General features: G+C 36.4%; 1 protein-coding gene across 2 annotated transcripts in view; it reads left to right on the top strand.

Annotated features, from left to right (window-relative positions):
* Positions 1-26,103, top strand: part of LOC121643919 (A disintegrin and metalloproteinase with thrombospondin motifs 7) — a 124,266-nt gene that overhangs the window by 14,575 nt on the left and 83,588 nt on the right. For both annotated transcript variants that reach the window (XM_041991545.1, XM_041991535.1), the window contains exons 3-7: positions 10,252-10,435; positions 11,058-11,257; positions 15,231-15,314; positions 16,793-16,917; positions 21,855-22,004. In XM_041991545.1, coding sequence (XP_041847479.1) covers positions 10,252-10,435; positions 11,058-11,257; positions 15,231-15,314; positions 16,793-16,917; positions 21,855-22,004 — 743 coding nt within the window. The remainder of the gene's footprint in view (positions 1-10,251; positions 10,436-11,057; positions 11,258-15,230; positions 15,315-16,792; positions 16,918-21,854; positions 22,005-26,103) is intronic.

Here is a 26,103-nt window from a genome sequence, read left to right as displayed (position 1 = left end):
TTAATTTAAAGCCGCCGCCCTCGTCTTCTTCTTCTTCCTCTTCTTCTTCTTCTTCTACTTCATATTTATTTTCGGCTGTTGCGCGATGGTTGTTTTATTATTTATTTGTCTGATGTTTATACTGACAGTTGGGATTGTAACGCATTACCGGACTCATTTACTGTAATAATATTACCAAAATATAGTTAGTAACGCGTTGTATTACTTCGTTACTGCCAAACGTAGTATATTAGAGTAACGAGTTACCTTTGTAACGCGTTACCCCCAACACTGTATATATATATAATATATGCATTTTAAAAGGGCTGATCTGGAAACAATATAGTGCACTATGTGTAAGATGTGTTTAAAAAAAAAAAAGGCTGGAATTAAATTTCTGTACAGTATTTATTTACACATGTCTGTTTTGGGGGATTTTTTTTATGTGCTTTGTTTTCCATTTCACTAATTTGGAATATTTAGTGGAAGTTCATTACATGAAATTAAAAAGAATAAATGAAATATTTCAATTTCATCTTGTAAATAAGAAAAAAATATATAGCCGTAGTGAAGCAGAGTTGTTTGAGATACATGTGCAGATACATTTGAGTAGCTGGTCACAGAGCCTTGTTCTTTCCTCCCCTACATTTCCTGTTTGTCTCATGTATACAAACTATCTGTTATAGAAAAAATAGCCCCAAAATAGTCTTCAAGGAAAACAAAATGGCAAATGTCTGACCAAGTCAGTGGTGTAAACCGTTTTCTCATGAAGTGACTTGAGCAGTATGTTCAGCTTTAGTCTAGATAAAATGGCTTTCCTCACACTCTTTCACTTAGTTAACAGGAGACTTTAACCACTTTTACTTTGGATTTGCAGTATATTAAGCACTGAACAAATCTATTAACCAGATGGTTGCTTGAGAAGTAGATATATGAGGGTGCAGCTAACAGCAAACTCATCCTGAGATCTGCATCACTTAAAAAATAATAAATAATGTTAAACAGATGAAATGAATAATGTGTAACATCTGATTCATGCAGAGCCTCTAATTTTTCCTTTTAAAATTCCTTTTCAATGTCTGTCTGTTGTTGTTACTCTAGTAATGGCATGCACCTTGTCTTCAAAAAACAGAAAATCATATAACTTGTGTCAGGAACGCAGTAGTGCTTCCAAAGAGCTATAAAAAGGCTTTTGTATATAAAACTGTAGTTTGCATCTAAGCTGCCTGAGTGCACCACATGCATAAAAAGCCAAACATTGATTGTAAATGTTTCTTTAAAGAAAGGTCTTTGTGTTTTAAATAGACACAATTCCCCATGAGAGCCAGTTAGCTCTCTGGGTTAAAAAAAAAAATAAATAAATAAATAAAGCCAATACGGGTGTAAGTTTTAGTGATTACTAGACTCACCCACTTAACTTTTAAAGGAAAAACAAAGCTGTAATTAAGTAGAAAAGAAATCACCTACTTTTAATTATAATTATTCCTTTATAGTGGACTTTGTTTTCTCGTGGGACAAAACAATTCCTTCTGTAATACACTTGTATAATTTAGAAGCTTTGTCCAGTGTGTTTATTCTCGGTTATTTGAAGTTTATAGCAGGTCAGAAGCAATATTTCTGCACCTGAAAGAGCTTTCTCAGATTGAGATTTGGGTAACGTAAAAGTGGGGTCACTGTTATGCCAGGTTAATAAAACCAGTTTTAATTGACGGGTAGCTAAATTGATTAATTGGCTACTAAAACTGAAACTGGGACAAGAGAACTCATTTAACAGCATGTTGCAGGGAAGTGGCTGAATGCAGCTGTGAATGACCAGCTTTGTGTGGAGCATGCATGCATTAAAGATCACTGTGGAGCATCCTTGTAAACAAGTAAAACAGATATTTACATTCCATGTTACTATTTTTGCACTTATGTGCTCCCTCACAAAAATTAATTCAGCATCAGTCAGGAATCTTGTCTCTTCCCTGAGCTCTCTACAGCCAGTAAAAGACTGTTGACTCTGTCCTATCTTTTACTATGTCCCTTCTCTTTTTCTTTTCCTTGCTTTCTTTGGTATTGTCTTCCTGGGTTTCTTTGCTGAATCCCCCATGGTGCACGTCCAAAACTTCCAGTACATCGATATCCTGTTGCTATTGCGTGACACAGTGATGTAAATGAAAATGCAGCTGTCACATGATACTCCTTACAGGGAAATAAAGAGGTTGGGAAGTGCAGATTTTCAGTCTCTGACACTGCAAGGAAACAACGGTTCCAAGAATGTTCATAATTAATGTCAGCATGCCGTCAAAACAGGTTTTTAGTTTTTCATTTCTTAGAATTAATTTAACCACGTCATTAGTTTTGGCTTTGTTCTGTCCACTACATAAAACCCCAAAATACACATATTGTAATTTCAGGTTGTAAGAAGACAAAACAGAAAAAAGACAAATATGAGGAGAAGTTTCATTAGGCAAAGCTTTCTAAACCCTGCATCTACCATGTCCATGTTTCCCTTCTCACGGTCCTTGTTTTCATCTTCATCAGCAGGACTGTGTTCAACAAACAAAACAAACACATGCAGTTTTTTTTTCCTCTTTCTTTCTTTCTTTTTAATTTTAAAACAGTGTGACACGCATACAGTAAATGGATGTATCAATATTTCACTGAATAAATGACTGTTAACTTTTATCACATTTATGGAGCTCTGGCAGGTCTCAGACATCGGCCAGCTTCAGATAGAGACCTCGCTTGGTAGAAAGCTACTTGCATTTTGTGTGGTTTACATAAAGTAAAACATCTGAAGAGCTGGATTGACATTAGGTAATTGATGGCAGTAAAAAAGCGTTCCTCTGTTTTTCCCAAATATTCCCCAGGTTTGCCTTGATCTTACATCTTTGTTCAAAATACTGGGCCTTGTTCTGAGGATTACTTCTGACTTGTTATAGGTTGCAGATGACCTGCTACCTTGTTAAAATGTCAACATAAATTAAACTATGTAACTTAAAGTGAAGAAGACAAACAATCCTTATGGTTGAGTGATCACAGCCACAGCAGACTGTCGTTGCTGAACACAATACACACTGATTTGATTGGCAGATGTCAGACAAGATAAATTAAATCAAGAAGAAGAAAAACAAAAACAAAGCTCAGAGTTTTTGTGCGTATTGTTAAAACAATGAAAATAGTTGTTTGTGAGGCAGTTTTCTGTGCTGACCCTAATTTTCCTGCATTCTTCCAGTGTCAAGACACAAATCAGAAAAAGTCCTCTGATCCACACAGGCGCTCTTTATTTAGAAGGATAAATACAAATATAATTAGTCTGTAATTACCTACATTTTGATTAGTGAGAGCGGCTTGATTACTTTTTTTCTGTGACATTAACTGATTACAATTATGTTTATGCAAATGCATGCCCATGCTTCCATCTTTTAATTACTCCTGATAAAGACGGGGCTCATAAAAGTGGCGAGTGCCACGCTGCTCACTAAATATAAATATTTATCAACTGGATAAAATACTTTAAGAAACCAAAGGAAAGAAAGTGACTGCATTTTAAGGCCCTTTTATCATTTCAGGTGTTAATTAGAATACACAGATAGAGATGATAAAAGTGTGTTTTTTTGCCTGTGGCTCTTTATTTACACATAGATTTGTGTTTTCTGATCCCACGGTATGCTTACTGAGCCACGAAACAAGCATTCAGTGAAAAATTCCACTGCTTTTTGTTTTGAGGCTGCTGTCCAGCTGCAGCACAATAAACATCATGTATTGATGCTTGCAAACGTTTCTTCAGTGAGTTTAGATGTTTCTGTGGTTTCCATCATCACTGCTGAGAGACCAATGTCTGTAAGTGACTTGTAAGCTACAGGTTGTTTACTTTGCCTCTTGTTCCCCTGGCAGTGCTCAAGTCAATTTTTAATATCTTGTTGAAAAAAGGATTTTAAACTTTGCAGAAACCAAAGGAAAGGACTGGATGTCATTTCTGCTGGGCTTTAAAGATACACTACAGAACTTTTACTACAGAACTTTATTGATGGCTAATTCTTGTCTTATCTCTTGTTCTGTCTCTTTCTCTCTTTATTTTCCTCTCTTACTCGGATAATTTCTTCTTGAGTTTCTTTGCTGAGTCAGCCATGATGCATGTTGAAAATGGCTGGTGTGTTTATACCCGTTTGCTAGCGTGTGACACGGGCCGTAAAGCAAAAACTCAGCTGAAACGTCACACGGTGTCCTGGAAGAAAAAGTTGCATAGTACGGTTTCTCAGCCTCGTGACGCCGTTGGAAAGCAAAGGCTCCAGAAATGTGCATAATAGATGTCACTGTGCCATCAAACAAGTCTGGAATGCAGAATTTTAAAGTCGGAAAAATACGCAGTGCTTTTTTAAAGCTAGAAAGAAAGAAAAATAATAAACTGAGTTTCATCCATAAAACCAGTTTTACTTTTTTTTTTTTTTTTTTTTCATCTTGTATCTAGCTGGCTGGGAATGTTTATTCCTCCAAAGGGGGGCATGGTACAAAAAGTTTGAGAACCACTCTTCTATACTGTTTCTAGCCACACATTATAATTTCAATTGAGTCCTTTTTATATTTAAAGAGCAATACATGGTCCTGAAGTGTGAGCAGAGAAAGGGAAGCAGACTTTCTTTATGTTTGACCTTCATTTGTATTGTAATCTAAATTTCCAACTTTTTTCTGGTTGTGTTTGTGTTTTAATGGACTGAATTATTAACAGACGTGTCCAAGATGTACCTTGCCTCTCACATACTGGTAGCTCTGCAAAACTGAATGATGAAGTGAGTATGAAATAATGAATGCATCAATTTTTCATTATGGCATGCTAACATATTGAGAAGCACCCAGCAATAAGCAACTACAGCCAGTAACATGGCAGTTTTAATTTTTAACGTAGATCCAGATGTTGCCAGTTAGACGTGGCTGAAAGCTTGACCAAACCTTAAACTGTGTGTCCGGATTCAGATTTCAGGTGTTGTTGTTGTATCCAGAAGGTTTTGATACAACTAAACAAGTATTGTTGCATGACAATATTTTAGGCAAGGCAAAAATATTTGTATAGCACATTTCATGTACAATACAATTCAAAGTGCTTTACATAAAACATTAAAAGCATTACAGGAGGGTGCAAGAAGCAATAACAAGTGCATCAAAAACAGACTTTAAAAGAAGTAAAATAAAAACAGAAGGAAAGAAAAACAATAATGACACAAAACAATGGATTTTGCAGACATGATAGAGTGATTGTATCGCTGGAAACAACAACTGCTTTATTTTCATAATGAGAGGTTTAAAGCATTCATTTGTATTGTCAGTGCACTTTAAGGACAACTTGGTATGTTCATATAGTCATAAATCAGAGGACAAAGCTGGCATTCGGTCATGATGCACAGAAGGTCTCAACATGCAGTTAAAGATTATTTTAATGGTCAGACAAAGTCTATGCAAAATGTAGAATTGATACATGTGTATGTATAATAAGATCCATGATTTAGAAGTAACATACAGTTTAACCCATAACTACACATTGAACTACACAAAAACATGTTCCTCTTTTTTTTTTTTTTTTTTTTTTTTGCTTATTTTTTTCGTTCAAAAAAGTTTAAGCATTTATATTGTTATTCTAAGTTGGAGAAACTTTGCAAGATACATACTAAATTAAACTCCTGGTCCAACAGCATCAGCTCAGTTATTCTGAGACTTAAGGTTTCATGTGGTGTTATTTTCCACAGCAACACCAGAACTGCAGCTTCCTCTTGAAGGTGTTCTTATTTAAAAATAAACTGGATTTTGTTAACTCTGGCTCGTAAATATGTATATTTCCATCAAAATATAATCATTGAAGAAGAAGAAATATGAGATGCCTGCATCGTGTAGGTCCTGCTAAGAGTGCTATAACCTAAATCTGAATCTAGAGCCCCAGGTACAATAAATGTTTCAGAAACTTGAACAGTGGTGCAGACAGAACACGACAATGCAAAGATTCACTGCATTCACTGCATATGGATCTAGTATTAAGATTGAGACAATATACTACATAAACATTGCAACCTAATTATAACAATGAGATTTGATTTTTCTCTGCATTTCCACCAGATTATTGCGTTCCATGACATGTAGTTGATAACGTTACCACATTGATAGGATTTCATTTCACCTGCGGCTTATAGTATCAGTCTAATTCATAGTGTTCTTATATGGTTTCATTTATTGATGCAGGAGTCAAATGTTTCATTTTCAGTTTCAGGACATTGTTGTTTCCACTGGTATTTCTGTACTCGACGTTGGTTTATTTTTAGCTAATGCTTCTGTACCTCCAAAGGCAGGAGCAAGAAAATGTGGTGCGAAGGGTGATAGGAGTCCTTGGTGACTACACTGGGTCTTTCGTGGGAGCCTTCACTTTGGGCGTGCTAAGGGCCTTTGCAAGTCACGTGCTCATGCATATGCATGATATTGACATATTAGTGCATGACAGTGCGGTCAAGAACATGGTTATTACCAAAAACATTCTGCTGCCACTGGATACAACTCAATCAAAAAGCATCTCATGAAGTGATGGAAAGTTTTTTTAACAATGACAAAGAACGACATATAAAGTGGTCGGTGTTTGGGCGGTTCAGGCACATGACGAACAAACAATGCTGCTGTTTACAGTGCAGAAGGAAACAAAACAGATCACCTGCAGTGTGAAAACAAACCCACAACACACCTGAATTAATGCTATTCTTGAAAAAAAATATCAGGAACCTTTTGGAAAACGTAGATATAACTTCCCCTTAGTGTATCAGGTGATTGTTTTTAGGGGAGTTCGTCTGCTTTTCATGGTTGCAGTGCTTCTGGTAGGTTTCCAACAAAGAGGTGAGGGGGTCACCAATGGTGCTGTTGGTTGTTTCCACAATCCTGGTAGCTGTTTTTGTTCATACACCTTGCAGTCTCTGAACCAGAAAATGTAACCCTTGGTCAACTTGCTTTTAATTGCACCTCTGTTGAAGGTGGTGAGGTATGCCAAGTGAAGGCCTGCTTTTTTGAGTCTTTCTCTTTTTCCCTGATAAGACCCACCGCTGTCATATTGACAGCAAACCGAATGATGCTATTGTTGTTTAATATTGGAGTGTAGTCATGAGTGCAACAAGCTAAGTAACAGGAAACTGTTAACCCTGAGGAGTGCCTGTGTTCACTGTGACAGTTTTTGACCAGTGGGTGCCCATCCAGACTGTCCACTGCTGCTGTATCAAAAAGTTAAGAACCCAGTGGGAGGTACCAGTGTCCACACTCCGCAGCCTCAACCCCTCCACTATTGCTGTGGAATGATGGTGTTAAAAGCTGAACTGAAGTCTATGAAGTTCTACAGCGTAAGGTGTAGGTATAGTGGCCTCTTGCACCTTATACTGACTTGTCGTTTCTGTGAGTGAACTCTAGTGGATCTAGGGCTGTGTCCGAATGTCCACCCTACTCCCTAACCCCTCGTTCACTACATAAGGCTGCTTTATATAGCACACTACATAGTGAACTCATTCTCTTGGCAATTCGGACACAAATTTTCCCTCACCTAAGACCACGTGACTACCGCCGTCACCACGGCAACCACAACACGCGTCAAGATGTCATTCCAAATGCAATCCAAAGCTGTGTGTAAATATATATATATTTTTTTTCCTTATGTTGTATTTTATTCTTTGTTGCATATCTATTCAATAAAGAATGTTTTTTTTCACCTCCTTGCGCCATGTTAAGCTTCTGCCCGCAATACATTGTGGTCTATATTGACCCATCTAGTGACCATTGATGCTCACTACTTTTCAAGATGCATTGTGGGTCATTTTGAGTGCCCTACTTTTTTCTCTCTGGACATTCGGACACCCTATAAAATGGCGTGACCCCTATATAGGGCATTATGTAGGGAGTAGGGTGCACATTTGGACACAGCCTAGGTCTGCAGGAAGACCAGTTGCTAAACATTTCATTCCATACTGTCTGTGTTCTCATGCACACAGAAGTTCCTCACACTATAGTGTATTTTAATGGAGTTACACGAGTCTAAGTAATCAATACCTTTGAAATTAAAAGTAAAGATTTGCTGTTATTTATTAAACTGCTTGCTTTGAATTTTCTGGAGGCTGTTTGACTATAGCATTAGAACTGGATATTGAGAAATTCTTCGATTTATTTACCTCTATCATTACCTGACCTTTTTACCTATGAGCACTAGGGATTACACCCAGTTGACAAGTTCGATTGAAATACCCGGATAAGTAGGTGTTGAGATAAAATGCAGCCAAATCCTCTACTGTAAGTCCGCTTCTCTGATTATTTCTACAGATTTATAAGCTGCTAACGTCTGTCTGTTTCTAACTCCGAACCCATCAAGACATGTGCAGCAGCTTGACAACCCTTTGAGGCTGATCTATCTTTGTTACTGAATGTATAAGATATGGGAGTCAAACTCCCCCTGCTCCACTCAACTTACTCCTTGTACGACATTTAGTATGCCAGACCTTCAGTTTGAGCTTTAGTTGAGCTCTGGGAAAGCTGACAGACAGTTAACTAGAGAAGACAGCGGACAAGAATCTGATATAAGGCCAGGATAGTAAAGCTACTGTAATTTGCTTTTTGGCTCTTTGCCAGTGTAATTTAGGGTGCAGTAACTCACCTGACATTTGATATTTCTACCCACTTGTTGTTTCCTAAAGGTTATAGTAAATTTAAGACTTAAAGCTGTCTATACTGTCTTCCTTCAAGCTTGGTAAGTTTTCTTTTTGTGTGCAGAAATAAACATAGTGCACATCCAGACTTTAACTCAGGGGCTATACTGTGGAAGATTGGTTACACAGCTCACACAGCTCAATGTTGAGATTCTTTTTAATAATTTTCAGTTTTTAATTTTACTTTGTTTGTACACTGTATTTAACAGTTTCTCTTAAAAAATAAATCTTATTTTACAAGAAACAAAGTTTTAGGCTCCTGCTTAGCACTATGCCTGTGTTAATACAAACCCACCTCTTAAAAACAAAAAACAAAACATTAAAAATCTAAATATAACCATTTACCTTCAGCAATAAAAACAAAAACTAAAGTCTCCCTGAGTGATGGCTATCCCGGTACTGTTTACCTCAAATCAAAGGAAAACTAATCTTACAGTAAAAATGACAAGAACGTCTCAGTTTGTATTTATGTCATGACAGTTTTGAGAAATTATATTTTGTGCGATTTTAGAAATATTTAACACTGTTATTGAATCTAAATGGGGTTCATTTATTGAGTCGTGAGCTACATTGTTTTATATTTGTTATTCAATTGCTGTTTTTAAGAATAACAAACGTGAAGGATTAGACTAAGTGAAGTTTTGCTGTCTCAATATTTAAACTTTTCTATATTTCCACACAATCACTCCCCATTTGTGCAGATACCCATAGATGCATTTTGGATTTTTTTCCCCCGTATGTTCTTTTTATATCACAATTTGTTTTAGCTTATTGGAGTTGTTGCCTTTGACTGACATCTCACTGCTGGAGATCTGACAAATCATCTCAACCAAGTTATTAGAGTCCTCTTTTCTATTTAGCTTAGAGCCACAACGTGCCGACTGCGATGCTGCAGTTTCGCTTTGCAAATAACTCCATGTCAAATATGTCAGCAGTTGCTCATTGAATTTCACTTTGCTTTATATTAAAAATTAAGCGCCTAAAGATAAATTGCTGATGACTTGAAACCCCAGCAGAAATAGGGGGCACAAGTGGTAGAAAGCTGTTGGCTTAGTTCTGTGGTTGTTATTAGGGCAGCCTGAATAACTGCAATCAGGGGATTATGTAATAATTGTGCAGGAAGCACCTCCAGGATGTGATATATTATAAAAAAATGGAAAGGAGAATGTACTGGTGGTCACACTAACAATACAGACCACATTTTTTACCATTAATGCAGTACTTAATTTAATTCAAATCAAGATAATAGGAGACTGATATAATAAACACATGTAGGATTGATAATTTAGGTGTTTTGGGTTAACTGATGTTATGTACTGCACAAATAGGCTTTCCTGACAATTTAACAAAAAATGGTGCAATTTTAGATGAGTGATTTTTAAAAAATGTTTTTTTTTTTTTTAAATATATACAAATTAACAAATTTATTTGTTGCTGTTCTTTACTGATGTGACACCATATCTTTTGCATTTTGAGGCAGGTAAATCCACAAGGCAGCTGTTTAGATATTGCTTTATTTTTTTCTGTCAATCCTAACCAAAACAGTTAGAAACCTAAAGCTGCATTGCTTCTTCAGACAGGACTGTTCAAGTTGTCGGATAAAGAGTTCTTCATTCAGCCTCTGGAGAAGGCCAGTCATGAGACCTCAGCACCACAGCCCCATGCTATCTACAAACGCCATGCATCCCCTCCTCTCTGGAGTCCAGTAATACAACCCATCTCAGGGAAACAACCTCTCAATGGTACCTGTGGAAACAAAGGTAAGTCAGAAGTTGTATGTTAAACAAACATATTCTTTTTAAGATTATTGCATTTACTACTTCTTCTTTGCTGCTCGAATCTGCTCTGTATCATCCAGCAGCACATGTGAGACTTTCTCAGGCTAAGTAGCCTGAATTATGCAGAAGCATTACCAGTGATTAATCCTCAGACACAAAGCAATGGAAGATTAGAATGAAGATGATGATTAAAGTTCCTGTTATCTTTCCTGAGTTTGTCTCAGGCGAGCAATCCTCCCTAGTCAGAGTAATAAATGGTAGCTGCTCACAAATCAGCTGCTTAAAATTCTGAAGCAGCTCAACTGACCATGAAAGACAATCAAGTCACCTGGAGAGATGAAGAGGATGTGTTTGGGTTTCTGAATGCATTATTGGAAACCTAAAGCAAGGGTAATATAATACACTTCAAAACCAGCAGTGATTAATGCTGGCATCAGAGGAGTGGTCAATGTGTGACTAATTGACCTGTTTTTGAAGTATCAGTCAAGATCAGCCTCTTTTTGGTGAATACTTGAATATATAATTAAATTCATTTAAAGACCAAAATTACAGAAATATTAAGTAAGAAGGTTTTAAATCTAGACTTATATTCTCTTATTTCCAGATACCACTCACAGTTTTAAAGACGTTGAGAGGCAGCGGGAGCAGTGGGAGCACCGGCAGGAGAGGAGGAGGAGGAGAATTCATCAGCGCTCAGTGAGCAAAGAAAAGTTTGTGGAAACTCTGGTGGTGGCCGACCCTAAAATGGTGGACTATCACGGAAGCAAAACTGTGGAAAGCTATGTCCTAGCTGTTATGAACATTGTGAGTATTTGATGATAACAAACATTAAATGACACACATGTCCATTTTCAGACGAGTTCACACAACTTTTCATTTGTCTGTTATGTTATGTTCAAAATACCTCACAGAGAGGCAGGAAAAAAGCCTCAACAAAGGATTTTTCTACCTCCTTTATGACCAGCTATTGACCAGTTTTACTACACCCATATTTTTGTATGCATGTCATGCGAGTAAACATAAAATCACACTGATTATGTTGTAATATGCATAAGATTACTTTCAAATTGGCTATTTTTGTCTGGTCCCCTCGGTCCCTTGTCAGTCAGGATCCCAGTAAGTAAGTATTGAATGGTGCTTTGCATAACTTTGTAAATACACATCTGCCAGTTGTAGTGTTTTGGACAAATATAATAAACTTTGGCGGCTGTAGCTCAGGAAGAAGAGCAGTCGTCTTTCGACCAGAAGGTAGGCGAATCGATTTCAGGCTTCCACTGACTACATGCCGAAGTGTCCTTGGGCAAGACACTTAACCCCACGTTGCCTCCCGATGTGCCTATTGGGCTGTGAATGTGTGTGTGAATGGGTGAATGTGATAAGTAGTGTAAAGAGCTTTGAGCGGTCAAACTGACTGGAAAAGCACTTTATAAGTACAAGTCCATTTACCATTTTACAAATATTTCAGACTGTCCACTGCAATTCAAACGTCCTTACATCATCTTATCTGATGAAACAACAGCTATGATGCTTTAGTGCAAGATGCTGTGCACAAAAGTTGAACAAAGTAATTGTTCCATCCTGTCTGGCATTTTCATTGTGAGTATTGATGTAGTCGTTAAAATTATTCTGTGTACCTGATTGGTATGGTGCATCCTTACTGATTCAGTTTGCACTTCTTCTGCCATTAGGAGTTTTTTATTTCTTCTTCTTTCAAATAATACAAAAAAGGGTTTTCAGGTTTGTGATAAAGCAGTGATTGAATTAAAAGAGAAAAGCTATAGGAGGGTTAAAATAGTATTTTACAGCCTGCCCACTCCCAAAACTCTCTTTATACGAACATTTTTGCCTTTACTGGCAACAACACGTGTGTCACAGTTAATGCAGATACACAAGGAAGTGCACTTACAGATAAATATTATTGTTACCAGCTCCTCAAATTGTAAATGGGGTAATTCTGAGTTATGGCTAAGCAACAGGATGTGTTCCCTTGTTTTAATTTATTACACCACTTAGATGGCCCCCTTCGCTCCACCCAGCACAACAACTAAACCCCTTTGAGATATAAATATGCTAATTATCTTTTTAGCTGTCGTTTTTTTTCTACATTGTATTGAAAATAGCAGTTCTACCACTGTTTGATTAATCAAAAATAGAAAGAAATTAAAAGTCCTCCCAGATGTTTTGAATGTGGAAGACCAGGTTTTTTGTACACTTTTCCAGATGTACTGGATGATATCTTTTAGTTTTCCCACAAATGTGCAAGTAAGCATAATGAAAGACTTGATTTGATTTTTTTATTCTAACATGACTCTCTTGGCTTCTACAATTAATATTATTACCACCCTCATGACAGGGTTAAATAAACTGACTCCTGATTTTTAATTGATTAGCACATAAGTGAGCGCTGCCTAAATGGTATCGTGTTAGTTTGAACTGCAGTGCTGTCAGAGGACAGAAAATCAGGAAAGGGAATTCACTGACAGAAAGGAGATGGTGAAGCTGACTTGGCAGATAATAATACACAGAGGAAGAAGCCATTATTTCACACTTCCTCTCATTCTTCATTTTTTGAGGCCTTTACTCTCCAGCTTTGAACTTAAAAGGCCCAAACTTTTCTGTTTTGTGAATAGAACATTGCAGAGCTTCAAGGGAAGTGGTTTCTTACCCGTTTCCAGACAACAATGTCATCATCTTCCCCAGCCACCGGTTGCACCATTGTCTCATCGCTGACACCAGTTTGAAGTTTTCAGCTAGACAATAGGTTCATATTTTTGTGTTGCGATGATCACCGTGCACAGAAAGAATTACATACATACATATAACAGCTTGGACAACAAATGTTTTTTAGCCCTGAAGACTAAGCACAAAAGGACAGCATGCACTCTGAAAACATTTACAGTGACAGCAACAACTCATTGTTTATAAAAATTCAGTGAACTCAAAATAGCCGAACCAGTTTTCATTCATAAGATAAACAATGGAAACAATAGAAAAATGAATAAAGATGGCCGTTTGTTCAGACATGCACCAAAACATTTGCAAATCACTATGAAGCTTTAAGAAGTGTTTTGATGAATGTGTGAGCTCTTCACGCTGAAGAATCATAACATGCAGAAAAATCTCAGCGTGTGGACATCTTGCCTGACAAGAAGAGATTTAAATGGCTCCTGACCAGCACTGCATGTAGCTTCCACAAGTCTGTGTGGTAACCCAGCTGTCATAAGATGTAAGTGCTCATTTTCTAAATGTAGTTATTTTACTGAATCCGTCTTTCTCAATTGTCCTGATCCCTGGCAGGTTCTTGATTTTTTGTTTTTTATGTATCTTTTACATTCATTCTTTATGTTCTGTAAATGTTCATCTTTATTTGTCTTGGGTCAAAACTGCTGATGAATGTAGAATGGTTGATGAGGGATTTGTAGTGTAAAATATATCTCCAAAAGTTCAAGATCATTAAAAAAGTGAAATATGAACTATTTCTCCGTTGTAGTTTCAGCTATTATTCTTCCCTGAATTTAGGTACCCTTAAAATTAAATAGTTTGCATGACTTGAATCAAAAGAGGATGCGTGAAGGCCAGTTATTGTTCAGCCTTTTTAAAGCTGAAGCTGTTGAGACCTGAGCAAAGAAACCCCCCCCCCAAAAAAATGGATTGAAAAATTGTACAAATGAGGAAAAAGCACAAAAAAAAACATTTCTTCTCAAAGCATTTTTTTCCTATTTTCTGTGTGTAAGAGAGACTGAGGAGACCTACCCCCTGCATTCTGTGTCATCTCTGCATACCTGACCCGTTGCCAAGTAACAAAACATTTGTTGGTGTGAAGACTCCAACTTCGTCTTACATCCTGACAAGCAATATGTTTGAAACATGCCACTTTTCTCAGGGTGAACAGAAGCTAAAGATGTCTGTTCAAAGCAAATTACCTACAGCAACATAAGATGCTGTTAGTTTTAAAAGGCATTCCCTGAAGAATTTAGCCACATCTTTGCGATAGCTGATCAGCAGCAAAGCTTTGCATTTCTCTATGAGAACCCTTTCGTCAGATTCACTACTTATATTCCTTTTCAGTCCCAGCTCTGTTCAGTTCTCACTTCTCATTACTCACATCAGCTTACAGTGGTCCATTTCCATACCCCACTGGTTAACCCAGTGGTTCCCAAACTGGGGGTGGGCATTATTGTTGTTGATGACAAGGGGGCTCTGCAACAAAAGTTTGGGAACCACTAGGTTACCTCATTGTTTCCTCCTGCTATTTATGAAGAAGCTGTCTGGACTGTCACATGCAGTCTCCATTTAAGCTAGAAGTTACTCTCAAAACTGTGGAGCTTTGTCTATGCAGTCCTTTCTTCCAAGAAAAATGGCTTATTTAGAAATTCTGAATTGGTTCTAAAGAGCCACGAAGGCACAGCTTGTGGGACTTGAAGTAAACCAGTTGAAAAGCTTAAATATTTGAGATGTTTAATTTAAGTTTGTGGAGTGTACTGTGCTGGAGTTAAAAATGAGGTTTTTACAAAGTATAATCAGTCACAGTCAAGGTTTGTGCACTTTAATACTTAACCAAAACATGAAGTCATGTTAATCACTGTTTATTTTCCCATGAAAAGGGTTCCTCTGAATAATTAAGATAATCTCATTAATTATTTTAGGCATAATAGAAACCAGAGGATGAAATTAACAGAGACAGTTTCTCTGAGAGAGGAAATCCTTAATTCACTTTATCTTCTTTTTAGCCTTGGGCATGGATTGATGGATTTGTTTTTATGTATTTTTCTTTCAGGTGGCAGGTTTGTTCAGAGATGCCAGCATTGGAAATGCAATCAATATCGTGGTTGTTCGGCTCATCCTCCTGGAAAAGGATGAGGTAAAGCTTATTTATGTGTTAATGTAGAGTGCTGGATTTTAGATTATACAAGGTTAATATAAGGGTTACATTTTATACCTTAGCAAATACACCAATCAGAGTAACACTTCAATTATTTATAGTAAGGCACAAATCTAATCCAGATAGGATAAGTATGTGGGTACCTTCAATCACAGTTTTTTTTTTCTGTACTGTCAAATCTAAAATGTGCAGTTTCCACAAATGATCAATTTAGATTGCCCTGTGTCATGATTATTCATTTAGAATTACTCACTGTTTTCTTCCTTGTTTGTTTTTTCTATTTGCAATAGTGAAATATCGTGAGTCAGCACAGCTTGTTGCATATAGTCACTGAAATGTGAACAATGAAATAATAGTACAATAAGCTGCAGCTCCATGAACATTTAATTATTCATCCTTCGTCAAATTCACTTATTTAGAATGGCAAGAATTGGCAAGGAGTTTGATCGTCACCATTGTAAAACTAGAGGACGATCACAGGGAAGTTAACAGATCGTGGATGGAGCAGCTGGTCATTTTAAATGGCTGCACCTGCAAAATGTAAAATATAAATCAGTAAGCTCATGCTCAAAGGTGGATGATTTTACCTTCAACCAAGACCTATTTAGTCTCTCTGCAAAATTAATTTCACTGGGTGCAGCTGCACTAATATGAGAGTGGTATCTTTTCAATTAACAACCTCCAAGATAGCAATTAAGCACATAATCCCTTTTCATGTTTGTGTTCCACCAGTAGTTTGATATAGTTATATCACAGTAAATGACAACTGTGTATTAAAGTGGGACACAGACTTGTTTGAACTCTGCATTTTGAGTAGTATTTAATGTCTTGAAAATGTGATACTTTAAAAACAAAAAAAGCAAACCAAAGGTCTGTCTGTCAAGCAGTTTGCTCAGTTTTAAGATGTGTGACATACAGTATATGAGGGTATATTACTTCAATTAAAATGTTGCATATAAAGATTTCTCTTTTTCACATAAAACTGATTGGATATGTCCTCTGAATGTTGCCAGATTAGCTGTGACTGTCAGTTTTATTATTTTTATTTTGTACATAATCTGTAAATGTACAGCTCAGTAACAGGATGCATAAGGAATTTTTATATATAGGTCAAATAATGGTTATTTGCAGCAAGCAACACTTGGACAGAACATAAACGTTTCTTTTACTGGCCTTTGCTGCTGTAGGTTATAAAGCTGTAGCAGTACATGGAGCAAATTAAGTAACTAAAACTAATATAAATATAGAGTTTTAGCCTTCAAAATGGCTTTTATCGGATGATTGAAGAAGTGAGTATGTAATTTAGCTGACCTTGAATAATTTTATAGCATTTTCTCTTGAGTTGTAGTCAGTTTGTATCTTTATTGTGCATCATTAACAGCCATTAGCTACAACTGATTGATATGTTTGCCATGTGCTATCCTCCCTCCTATTTATTTGTGATGTGTGCCCATCAGGATGACTTAAAGATTACACACCATGCAGACAACAGCTTGAACAGCTTCTGTAAATGGCAAAAGAAACTCAATATGAAAGGAGACGAACATCCGCTGCACCATGATGTAGCTGTTCTGCTCACAAGGTAAATAAAGACTTAATTAATCAATAATAACCACTTATCATAATGGTGTTAAGTTGCTATTAGTTTCTGCCATACTAGATCAGCGCAGTTAGGCAGTTGTATGAATAATATCCCTTCCTCCACAAACTTGTTTTTTTTCCCCTCCCAACATTTTCTTATGCATCTATGCTGAAATAATGAAAGCTGACACAACAGTAACCAGATCTGAGGTGTTCCAGGTGATGAAATGTACAAATGAGAATTATCTTTACACAGTGCACTGTGTGAATTATATATACAACATTCCTTAGAGGATTAATAGTGTTTTTAAATTTCAAACATTCTTTCAGTCTACCTCTAATAGATAAAGGACATGACTTTAACCCCCACAACTTCACATTATACATTAGAAGTAATTTTTTATAATACATCCAAGTAATTCAGGTTGTACTCTTTGACTCATTAAATGCCTTTGAATTATATCTAAGAATGAAGATCACAGCCTCTCTCTATATGAAAACGTGTAGGTGGCCTTCTTTTTTTTCTCCTGTTGTATACTGTATGCATTATACTGTGCTATGGGATTATGAAACACCTTTTTTATCTTTTAACATTTTTTTTTTACAGATGGAAGTCTTTACAGTTTTCTCTTTCAAATTTCAGTGATTTCTTCTTTAAATTAGATAATTTCTTCAGAAGCTGAGAGAGAAAGATTTTTCTGTCTGGATTCTAGAAAATTAATGTTTTAAGAAAGCTTTAGTCCATATGGGTTTAAGATACAATGTGAATCTACCAAAGCTTAAAAAAGATGACTTCAGATCAGACATTTTGCTATTTATCCCCATAAAAAATTTTTTATATTTATTGTTCAAAATAATATATTCTATATATGATGTAGCCTGTCAGTACAAATGCTCACATTAAACCTCACAGAGCTTTCAACTAATTTTTCCTTTGTTGATGCCAACGTTGAACAATACGAAATACAATCTTGAAAGACTTTATTTAACGCTGTTCTTTCTTTACAAAGACAAAAACTATATTTTAAATTAAGTATTCTTAAGATGAGAGCTGATACAAAAACACTTAACAAAAAAACTTCTCAAAGAGATCCATTGCTGGTTGTTTGGAACTGTAAATGTGAAATCTTAAGCATTATTATATGCATTAACTATTAAAACTCTGATTTCATCTACTGAAGTGGAAAATGTTCCTTTTTTACTGCAGCAGATCTTTTTCCATAGATCTGTGAACACTAAGCACTGAGGCACAATGTTTTAACACATAATCTTATTACTGTAGAAAAACAGCTTTGGTGCACCTCTTCCACAGCCAATGTTGTCCCCTGCTTGAACTGAAACCACAAAGTATTTGATTTATAAGCATAAAATATAAGCATAAGTACACTGCTTGAGTTTTTATAATCAGGTTATCTAAGATGATGCTGCTGGGAGTTCATCATTGAAAAATGCTGTGATGACTCATGCAAAATATCCAGTAAAGTCAGTAAACCTTCAGACTTATAACTAGAAGCTTCACAAGTATTTAAAAAGTAAATGCATAACTTGATTGGTCAGTAATACTTGTGTGCTTTTGACTCAAAATAACATTTATTACAAACATCCTTTTTGTCTTAAATGAAGAACACTAATCCTAACTTCTTAAGTTATAAATAAAGAGACTTTCATAATGTTCATACCCGGATGTGAAATATGAAGTTAAAACCAGCAGTTTATCAGGACAGTTGTGGCTCTGTACTCAAGAACAAATGTGTTAATTAATAAATTTATTCTTTTATTTTGGGGCTCCTATTAACACATCTTTTGGTTCACAGAATAATCCAGGAATAGAATGTTTATTTGTTAATATTAAGCTGTCCTAATTTGGCTGAAGGGAATTTTGTTTGTTGTATCAACTATCATGAATGTTTTTTGATGAATAAACACGCACTACGACTAGGTAAAGAGATTAAAATGAAGGAACTTTGTTTATACTGAAGCTTTACTAGTGACATGTAGGTCAAAGTGCTTCACAAAATTAAATGAAAGCAACAAGGAAGTAGAAAAGGAGATGAACATGCACACATACAACGATCACATGAATTTTCACACGAACATTACAGTCAACACTAATTTACTGGCATCAGTTTCAAAATAGAAAAAAAAATTCAAAATATTATGCAACATAATATAAATAAAAACTAATAAAGAACAATGTCCTAATAACAAGCCTTATTAAAAAAAAGTGTGTAGCTGGTTCCATAGAACAGGGGCCTAATAACTGAAGGCTTTTCATTTTACACTTCGAAACACAAGGGACCACTAACAATTCTGCATTTTTGCACTCTGTTTGGATAATATGAGACTAGAAGATCCTCAAGCTGTGATGGAGACTGGTTATTGAGAGCTTTGTGAGTAATAAGAAGGATTTTCAGTTTTGAATTTCACAGGGGTACAATGAAAAAAAAAAATAATATGGGGGAAATATGACCTTTCTAGTTTGTGTCAGTAGTGTGGCAGCAGGACTTTGAATCAGCTGAATATTTTGTAACTTCATGTCTAAATGTGGCAGGGAACCTGTATTTTTAGTAGATATTCATAGATGTCGTATAAACATTTAATACCTCTTGTGAAAAAAGCCTTAAGAATGGCTAAAGGAATTACCAAACCTACAAAGGGTTAAAATTTCAGTTTTGAACAATATAACAGTTTTAGATACGATTGTGCTGGTTCGAACCTGTTAATCTTTGTGTTGGGGTCCCAGTCTTACCAATCTGACCCTTAAGGGTGCCGCTTTACACACTGCAATGTGTTAATTAGTCAAAAGAATCATCACTTTCCGTGTGACTTAGCAATAAAAACAAAGCGGCAACAGCGCCATATTTATAAATACTGTGGCGTTTTTGTTGTTTAAAATCACATGCCAAGAAGAATTAACACAAACTGCTGGATGTCCACATGTCTCCTTAGTTTCTGTGTTGCATTCTTCTTTGTTATAATTCACGGAAGGCGTCGCACTGTTATGACATCACGGTATTGTGTAGCAGACGCATCTATCGCTGTCCGGCTGACATGCTGCATACCGGTACAGTTGGCTGTGGAAGTGCAACAGAGATCAGGATTTACCGTACCAAGCTGTCCCCTCTTGAGCTGGACCCCTGGTGGAAAAGGAGCTAAAGTGAATAAATCACAAAATTTCCCTGTTTCTTTCCATCTTTACAACCCATACACATCTCTCCTGTACTGACGGCACCGTAGCCCCATCTTTCTCTTAACCTGCATGCGTGCACTTGCACCTGTCACTGTGTGTGGTCAACTCCGTGGACTCTTTAAAAAAACTGTTTTTAAAAGTATTTTATTAAGAAAAGCATTTAGTTGATAGTTATTATTTATTTTATTAAATTATATTGTTTTACTGCACCCATTTTATGTACAGCACCTTATGATTTTCATCTGTAAAAGTGCTTTTAAATAAACTTTATTTACTTACTCACAAACCCCGCCAACAGCTTCACCAATGGCAGATTACTGTGTTGCTTTAGTGCTGCAACAGCTACTAAGCATGATGTGGTTTTTTTAAACAGAATCTTCGGAAACTGTTTTAAAATGAAATGGGTTCCTTCTTCATGTAGATGAAGTTGACCTAATTGGTCGTGGAGCACAGCCACTCACTGCTTTTGACATAAAAAGGTAGGCAGGTATTTTGCAAAGTTAAATTGTGATTTAGATGAGAATGGAATAAAAGCATTTTAGGTAGTTTAGGAGCAGCTTTTTTTGAATGAGACATGAAAGTCTAAATGGTAAATGGACTTGTACTTATACAGCGCTTTTCCAGTCAGTTTGACCACTCAAAGCACTTTACACTACTTATCACATTCACCCATTCACACACATTTACACCTATAGGCACATCGGGAGGCAACGTGGGGTTAAGTGTCTTGCCCAAGGACACTTCGGCATGTAGTCAGTGGAAGCCCGGAATCGATCCACATACCTTCCAGTCGAAAGACGACTGCTCTTCCTCCTGAGCTACAGCCGCCCACACCGTGTAGTGGTGTGATAACTCTGCAGGCATTTGAACACAAACACACACACACACATACAAAAAACAAATGATCTATGGATTTTTTGTTTATTTATTTACTTCCTTATTTAACTTGAAGCAGAAGCTTTTCTGTTTTACAGATTTAATGAAGTGACACCTGCAGTTAAACAAGAAAAAATCCATCAGGATTAAGTGCAAACTTTTCAGTTTGAGTCCTCCTCGGAGTGAAACAGTAGTGAGACCAATTATTCTAACTGGCATAGCAAATAGATGTTAACAGGAAAAGGAGACCAGATTATATTAAAACAGAAATGAAGCTAGAAAAGGTTCAGTGGAGGATAAAATGATGAGAAATTGCAGGGGAAAGGCATGCCGAAGGCAGTCATTCTGCTTGCATGACTGGGGACCAACGCAGTAAAAACAAAACAAAAAAGTTTTTGTGTTGGTGCAGTTGCAGTGCATAGTGTTTAGAAAAGGTCAGGTAATGTTTTTTTCAACTCAAAGATGACAAATATATTGAGTGTAGAAAAAGCTGGTGAAAAAAAAAAAATCAAAGCTTAAAACGAATAATTGACATATTGACTATTTTTCTATGTGTCTATTTTAAGATTCTGTTGTTGTCATTCAAAGGCTATTATTATTATTTCTTTGTTGATGACCAGCGTCCTTCCTCTGTCTTCCTTTTTCTTTCATGTCCCTGTTGTGTTTTGATATCCTGACACACTGGTACTTAGCTTGCCATAGATGTGAAAGAATAAACTCTTATATTATACATCTGAATCAATAGAATAGAATATATCACTCTCACAGGCATACATTCTGTAATACAGTGGTATAAGCTATTCATGAAATCGGTATATAAATAATTTTTCGTGACTGCCAGGAGATCAACACTCAGTCTCTGTTTTCCAAAGGAAAGACATCTGTGCTGCCATCAACATGCCTTGTGAGACTTTGGGTCTGTCCCATGTGGCAGGAATGTGTCAGCCCCATCGTAGTTGCAGCATTAATGAAGACACGGGCCTTCCAATGGCCTTCACGGTAGCGCACGAGCTGGGACACAAGTAAGGTTTCACTTTATACACATACACAAGCATGATTACACACATACGCTAACAGAATTATAGAAGCTCAGTCAATATCACCACTTAAGTTGCTTTTTATCCTGAAAATGCTTTAGAAAGACATTCATGACATTGGCCTTTAAAAACATAAAAATGAAAAATCCTTGTGTTTTCAGACCATTTTCTATAACTAATCAGCATTCAGAAAGCAAAGCTTTATTTATTTTTTAACTTTATGACCTTTGGAAAAACAAGTAGTCCAGCTGTCTGTGTAGGCATTGTAAATTTGTTTTCCATATCAATAAAGATGATTATGTTGATGATGGTAATAATGAGATTATATTGTGTGCTATGAAGCTTTTTATTGACTCTTATTGATTAGACTTTGTTACACTCTGTTACAATCCCATTTTATTGTAAGTCTACTTTTTGTTGATTTCTTGTTTTCTGCTTTTGTATTTTTACTCAAACAGGTCATTAAAACAAATAAAGATGATATTAAACATATAAAAACAGACAATCCTACTTAGAAAGGACTAAAGAAAATGCCATACTATGAAACAAAGGTAATGTTTAAAAGGTTATTTCAGTGCAGGAAATAAGAAGAAATAAAATTAATTAACAAAAACAGAAAGATAAGGCTAAAATAAAATAGATAAAATGGAAGAAATGAAGTCCCAGTGTGGGAAAAGACAGTATTTAAACATGATCAAGTTTAAAGATTCCAGCTTAAAAAAACCAGATACAGATTTGGACTTCTAAATAAAAAATATTAAAATGCAGCACGGAACAGGTGGGTCTTTAGCTTGGATTTAAATAAACTGAGTGTTTTAGCTGAGTTTGCTCCAGACATGTGGGGCATAGAAGCTGAATACAGTGTTTCCATGTCTGGTTCGGACTCTTGGAACTGATAAGAAACTGGATCCAGATGACCTGAGGGTTCTGGCAGGTTCATACTGGGTCAAGAGGTCACTGATGTATTTTGGTCCTAAACCATTCAGAGCTTTATAGACCAGCAGCAGAACTTTAAAGACTATTCTCTGACGAACAGGCAGCCAGTGTACAGACCTCAGAGCTGGACTGGTGTGGTCCACTTTCTTGGTCTTAGTGAGGACTCGAGCAGCAGAGTTCTGAATAATTGATTTTTTAGGTAGATCTAAACACTGTTACAATAATTAAACCGACTAAAGATGAAAGCATGGACTAGTTTTTCCAAGTCTTGCTGAGACATCAGATCAGGTGCTACTGACACAGGAGGGATTGTTATCGTGTCAAAAATAGCGAATAAGACTCAAGCATTTTGATAGTTTTTGCTAATAATGCCAGAGAAATAGGACTTTCTTGCATTCCTCAGTTGTAAATTATAAGAGTGAAGTTTCTCTTTATACATGTTATAATGTACTTGTAGATTTGCTTTTCTCCATCTGCACTCAGCTTTCCGACACTCTCTTTTTCCATTTTTCACCAGTGTGGAATTTCTCCATGGAGACATTTTCTTTCCAGAGACAACCTTCACCTTAATAGGAGCAATGGCACCCATAATATTTAACATTTTAGCATTAAAAACTAGTGACAATGTCATTGACTGGACCCCCTGACAGGGCATGTGTTAAAGAGAAGGCCTGGCTAAACATCCCACTGTTGTTTTCAGTTATATACCATTTTGTGATCACCTCCATTGAGACATTTGTGTGAACAGGAACTGTACACTCAAAGAAAACACAGTAATGATCAGACAGGCCCACATCACACACAGTAACTTTGGAAATGTCCAAACCCCAGTAAGTCGCAGCTCCATAGTCCCTCGAGACTGACGGATGCCTACTAGAGTGTGTCCTTTAATGTGTGTGGGCTCTGTTGTCTGTCTGAGTCAGCCCAAGGTTGTCCAGACTGTTAGTCAGATGTTTAGTCCCTTTGTCCTGAGGGTTGTCTACATGGATGTTAAAATCGCCAACAATAATTACACAGTCAAAATCTAAACAGACTGTAGCCAGCAGTTCACTAAACTCATTATAAAATGCTGCACATTCTCCTGGTGGCCAGTAAATTTCTAGAAACATTGATCTGAGATTAGCTTTCAGCTGAAGAGCCACTCCTCTCCTATTCAGTCTGACCTCACTGATAAAACTAAAGTTGGGAGGGGTTGATTCGATAAGAGCAGTTGCACTGTTATTTTGGTCTAACCAGGTTTCAGTTAAAAACATAAAATCGAGGCTGTGCTCAGTTATAAAATCATTAATTAAAAATGTTTTCCCTGCTAATCACCTAACATTTAATAAAGTTAATTTGATGGGTTTACTTCCTATGTTTACCCTATGTTTTGGGGCACGCTGTAGCTCATAGGGTATCTTAGCAACATACTGTAACTCAAAAAGTTATGGATAGATTTTGATGAAAATTTTTCATGAAATCTCAGAAGTGGACTAGGGAACAAGTGAGGGTGATCCAGATCACTGCCTGGATCCAGGATTTTTTTTAAAGGATTCTTGCTGTGGGGAGACAGGGATAATTTTGCCATTAGAGCTTCTAACTCAAAAATAATCACTGGCAAGAGAAAAAAAATTACACTGGCTTGGCAGAGGTCTGCACTCTCTAAATGCTTCTAGTTTAAATATAATTTTATTAAATGTAATTGGTCACATGAAAACTGATGTCATTTAATGTCATCTATACCCCATTAATCTATTTGTATAAGCAATTTGGCAAATAGCGTAACTTGGTCATTTTGATTTGAACAAGTCTGAGCCTGAAGTGCCTCTATAATACAAATTCAGTGTCACCTTCAATACATAATCCCTCACTGTAAGTTGCAGGAGCCTCCATCATACTGGTATGGTTATATCAGAATTCATGTCTGTTTATGTGACTGAAAGGAGCCCATTCTGAATACAAGGCTTTTCTTCCTAGAAGGACAAAATTTATTAACTAATTCTCCAGAGGGCTGACAGACTGCATTTGTCAGTAGCAAAGGTTTAAATAGTTTTCTTAAAAAGAAAGAACATGTGCAGGTTCTGGTGTAGGTGCCAATTTTCCTCATAAATTGGCTACATTCAGCTTAGTTTCGTATTGTCAGATTGTTTTGCTTTTATCCAAGTAAATAGGTGAAAAAATATCCAGGCAACCTGGCCTACTTGACATTTCTTTGTGTGTGTGATTGCGTGTGTGCGTGCAGCCAAAAATATGAGATTTTGGTATTGATTATGATATAATACTAAGGGTTTTGGTTTTTGATGTCAGACAGCAGACGTCTGGACTGAAATGCCACGTGTTAAGCCTATAAATACAGCAGTGGTCATGGAAGAAGGACCTGTTCAGGTGTTCCCCACCTGCCGCCTGATAGCAGCTCACATTGGCTTTGCAGCCATAAATTTCAAGATGAGCAGATATTTTTTCCGGAAGAATAAAATCTGCTTCTTTTTAAACATTGTATATCTTCTCTATGTTCCATTGTGGATGAAATATTGGTTAATGAGATTTGGAAATAGTTGCATTCTACTTTTATTTCTGTTATACACAGCCAACTTGAAACTGATATGAATGCAAAAATCAAATTTTCAATGGCCATGTGTCTCTGCGCCTGTTCAGTAAATCACAGTAGAACGTTTCAGTGCTAAATCAGGGTTAGTGCCAGACCTTAAATCATCCTTATGTAAAAATATAAATCTGGTGTGTGACTCATCTCCTTGTAAAATGTTTATAATCATGAGACACATTCAATGTGCTGAAAGAAGAAGTGAGTTTTTCTGTTTATTTTAAGTTGTATCTAAGAAAAAAATCTCAGAAAAAGAGGCATTAAATCAGCTGCTTCATTCTAAATGGAATTTACATTTTTGTCGCTGCTCTTTTAACCTTGAAAAACCATGAATTATGTCTACCTGTAAAGTCACAAAATCCTCTCTGAAAGACAATAAATGTAAGGGAATTTTTACTAATGGAGAAAGAAAAAGAAAGCATCTTGTGTTTGTCTCCACATGAAAAAACTTCTTTTCTTGGCCTGACTTTGGGACTCATGTCTGCTGCATTAACTGTAAAGAAGATAAATCTTAAATGTTGGCTTTTAAATTCAAGAGAACAAACAGTTCACCCACATTTCTTCATT

The sequence above is a fragment of the Melanotaenia boesemani genome, chromosome 1, assembly GCF_017639745.1.
Source record: "Melanotaenia boesemani isolate fMelBoe1 chromosome 1, fMelBoe1.pri, whole genome shotgun sequence".
Taxonomy (NCBI): Eukaryota; Metazoa; Chordata; class Actinopteri; order Atheriniformes; family Melanotaeniidae; genus Melanotaenia; species Melanotaenia boesemani.
This window is presented reverse-complemented; position numbering and strand designations above follow the sequence as displayed.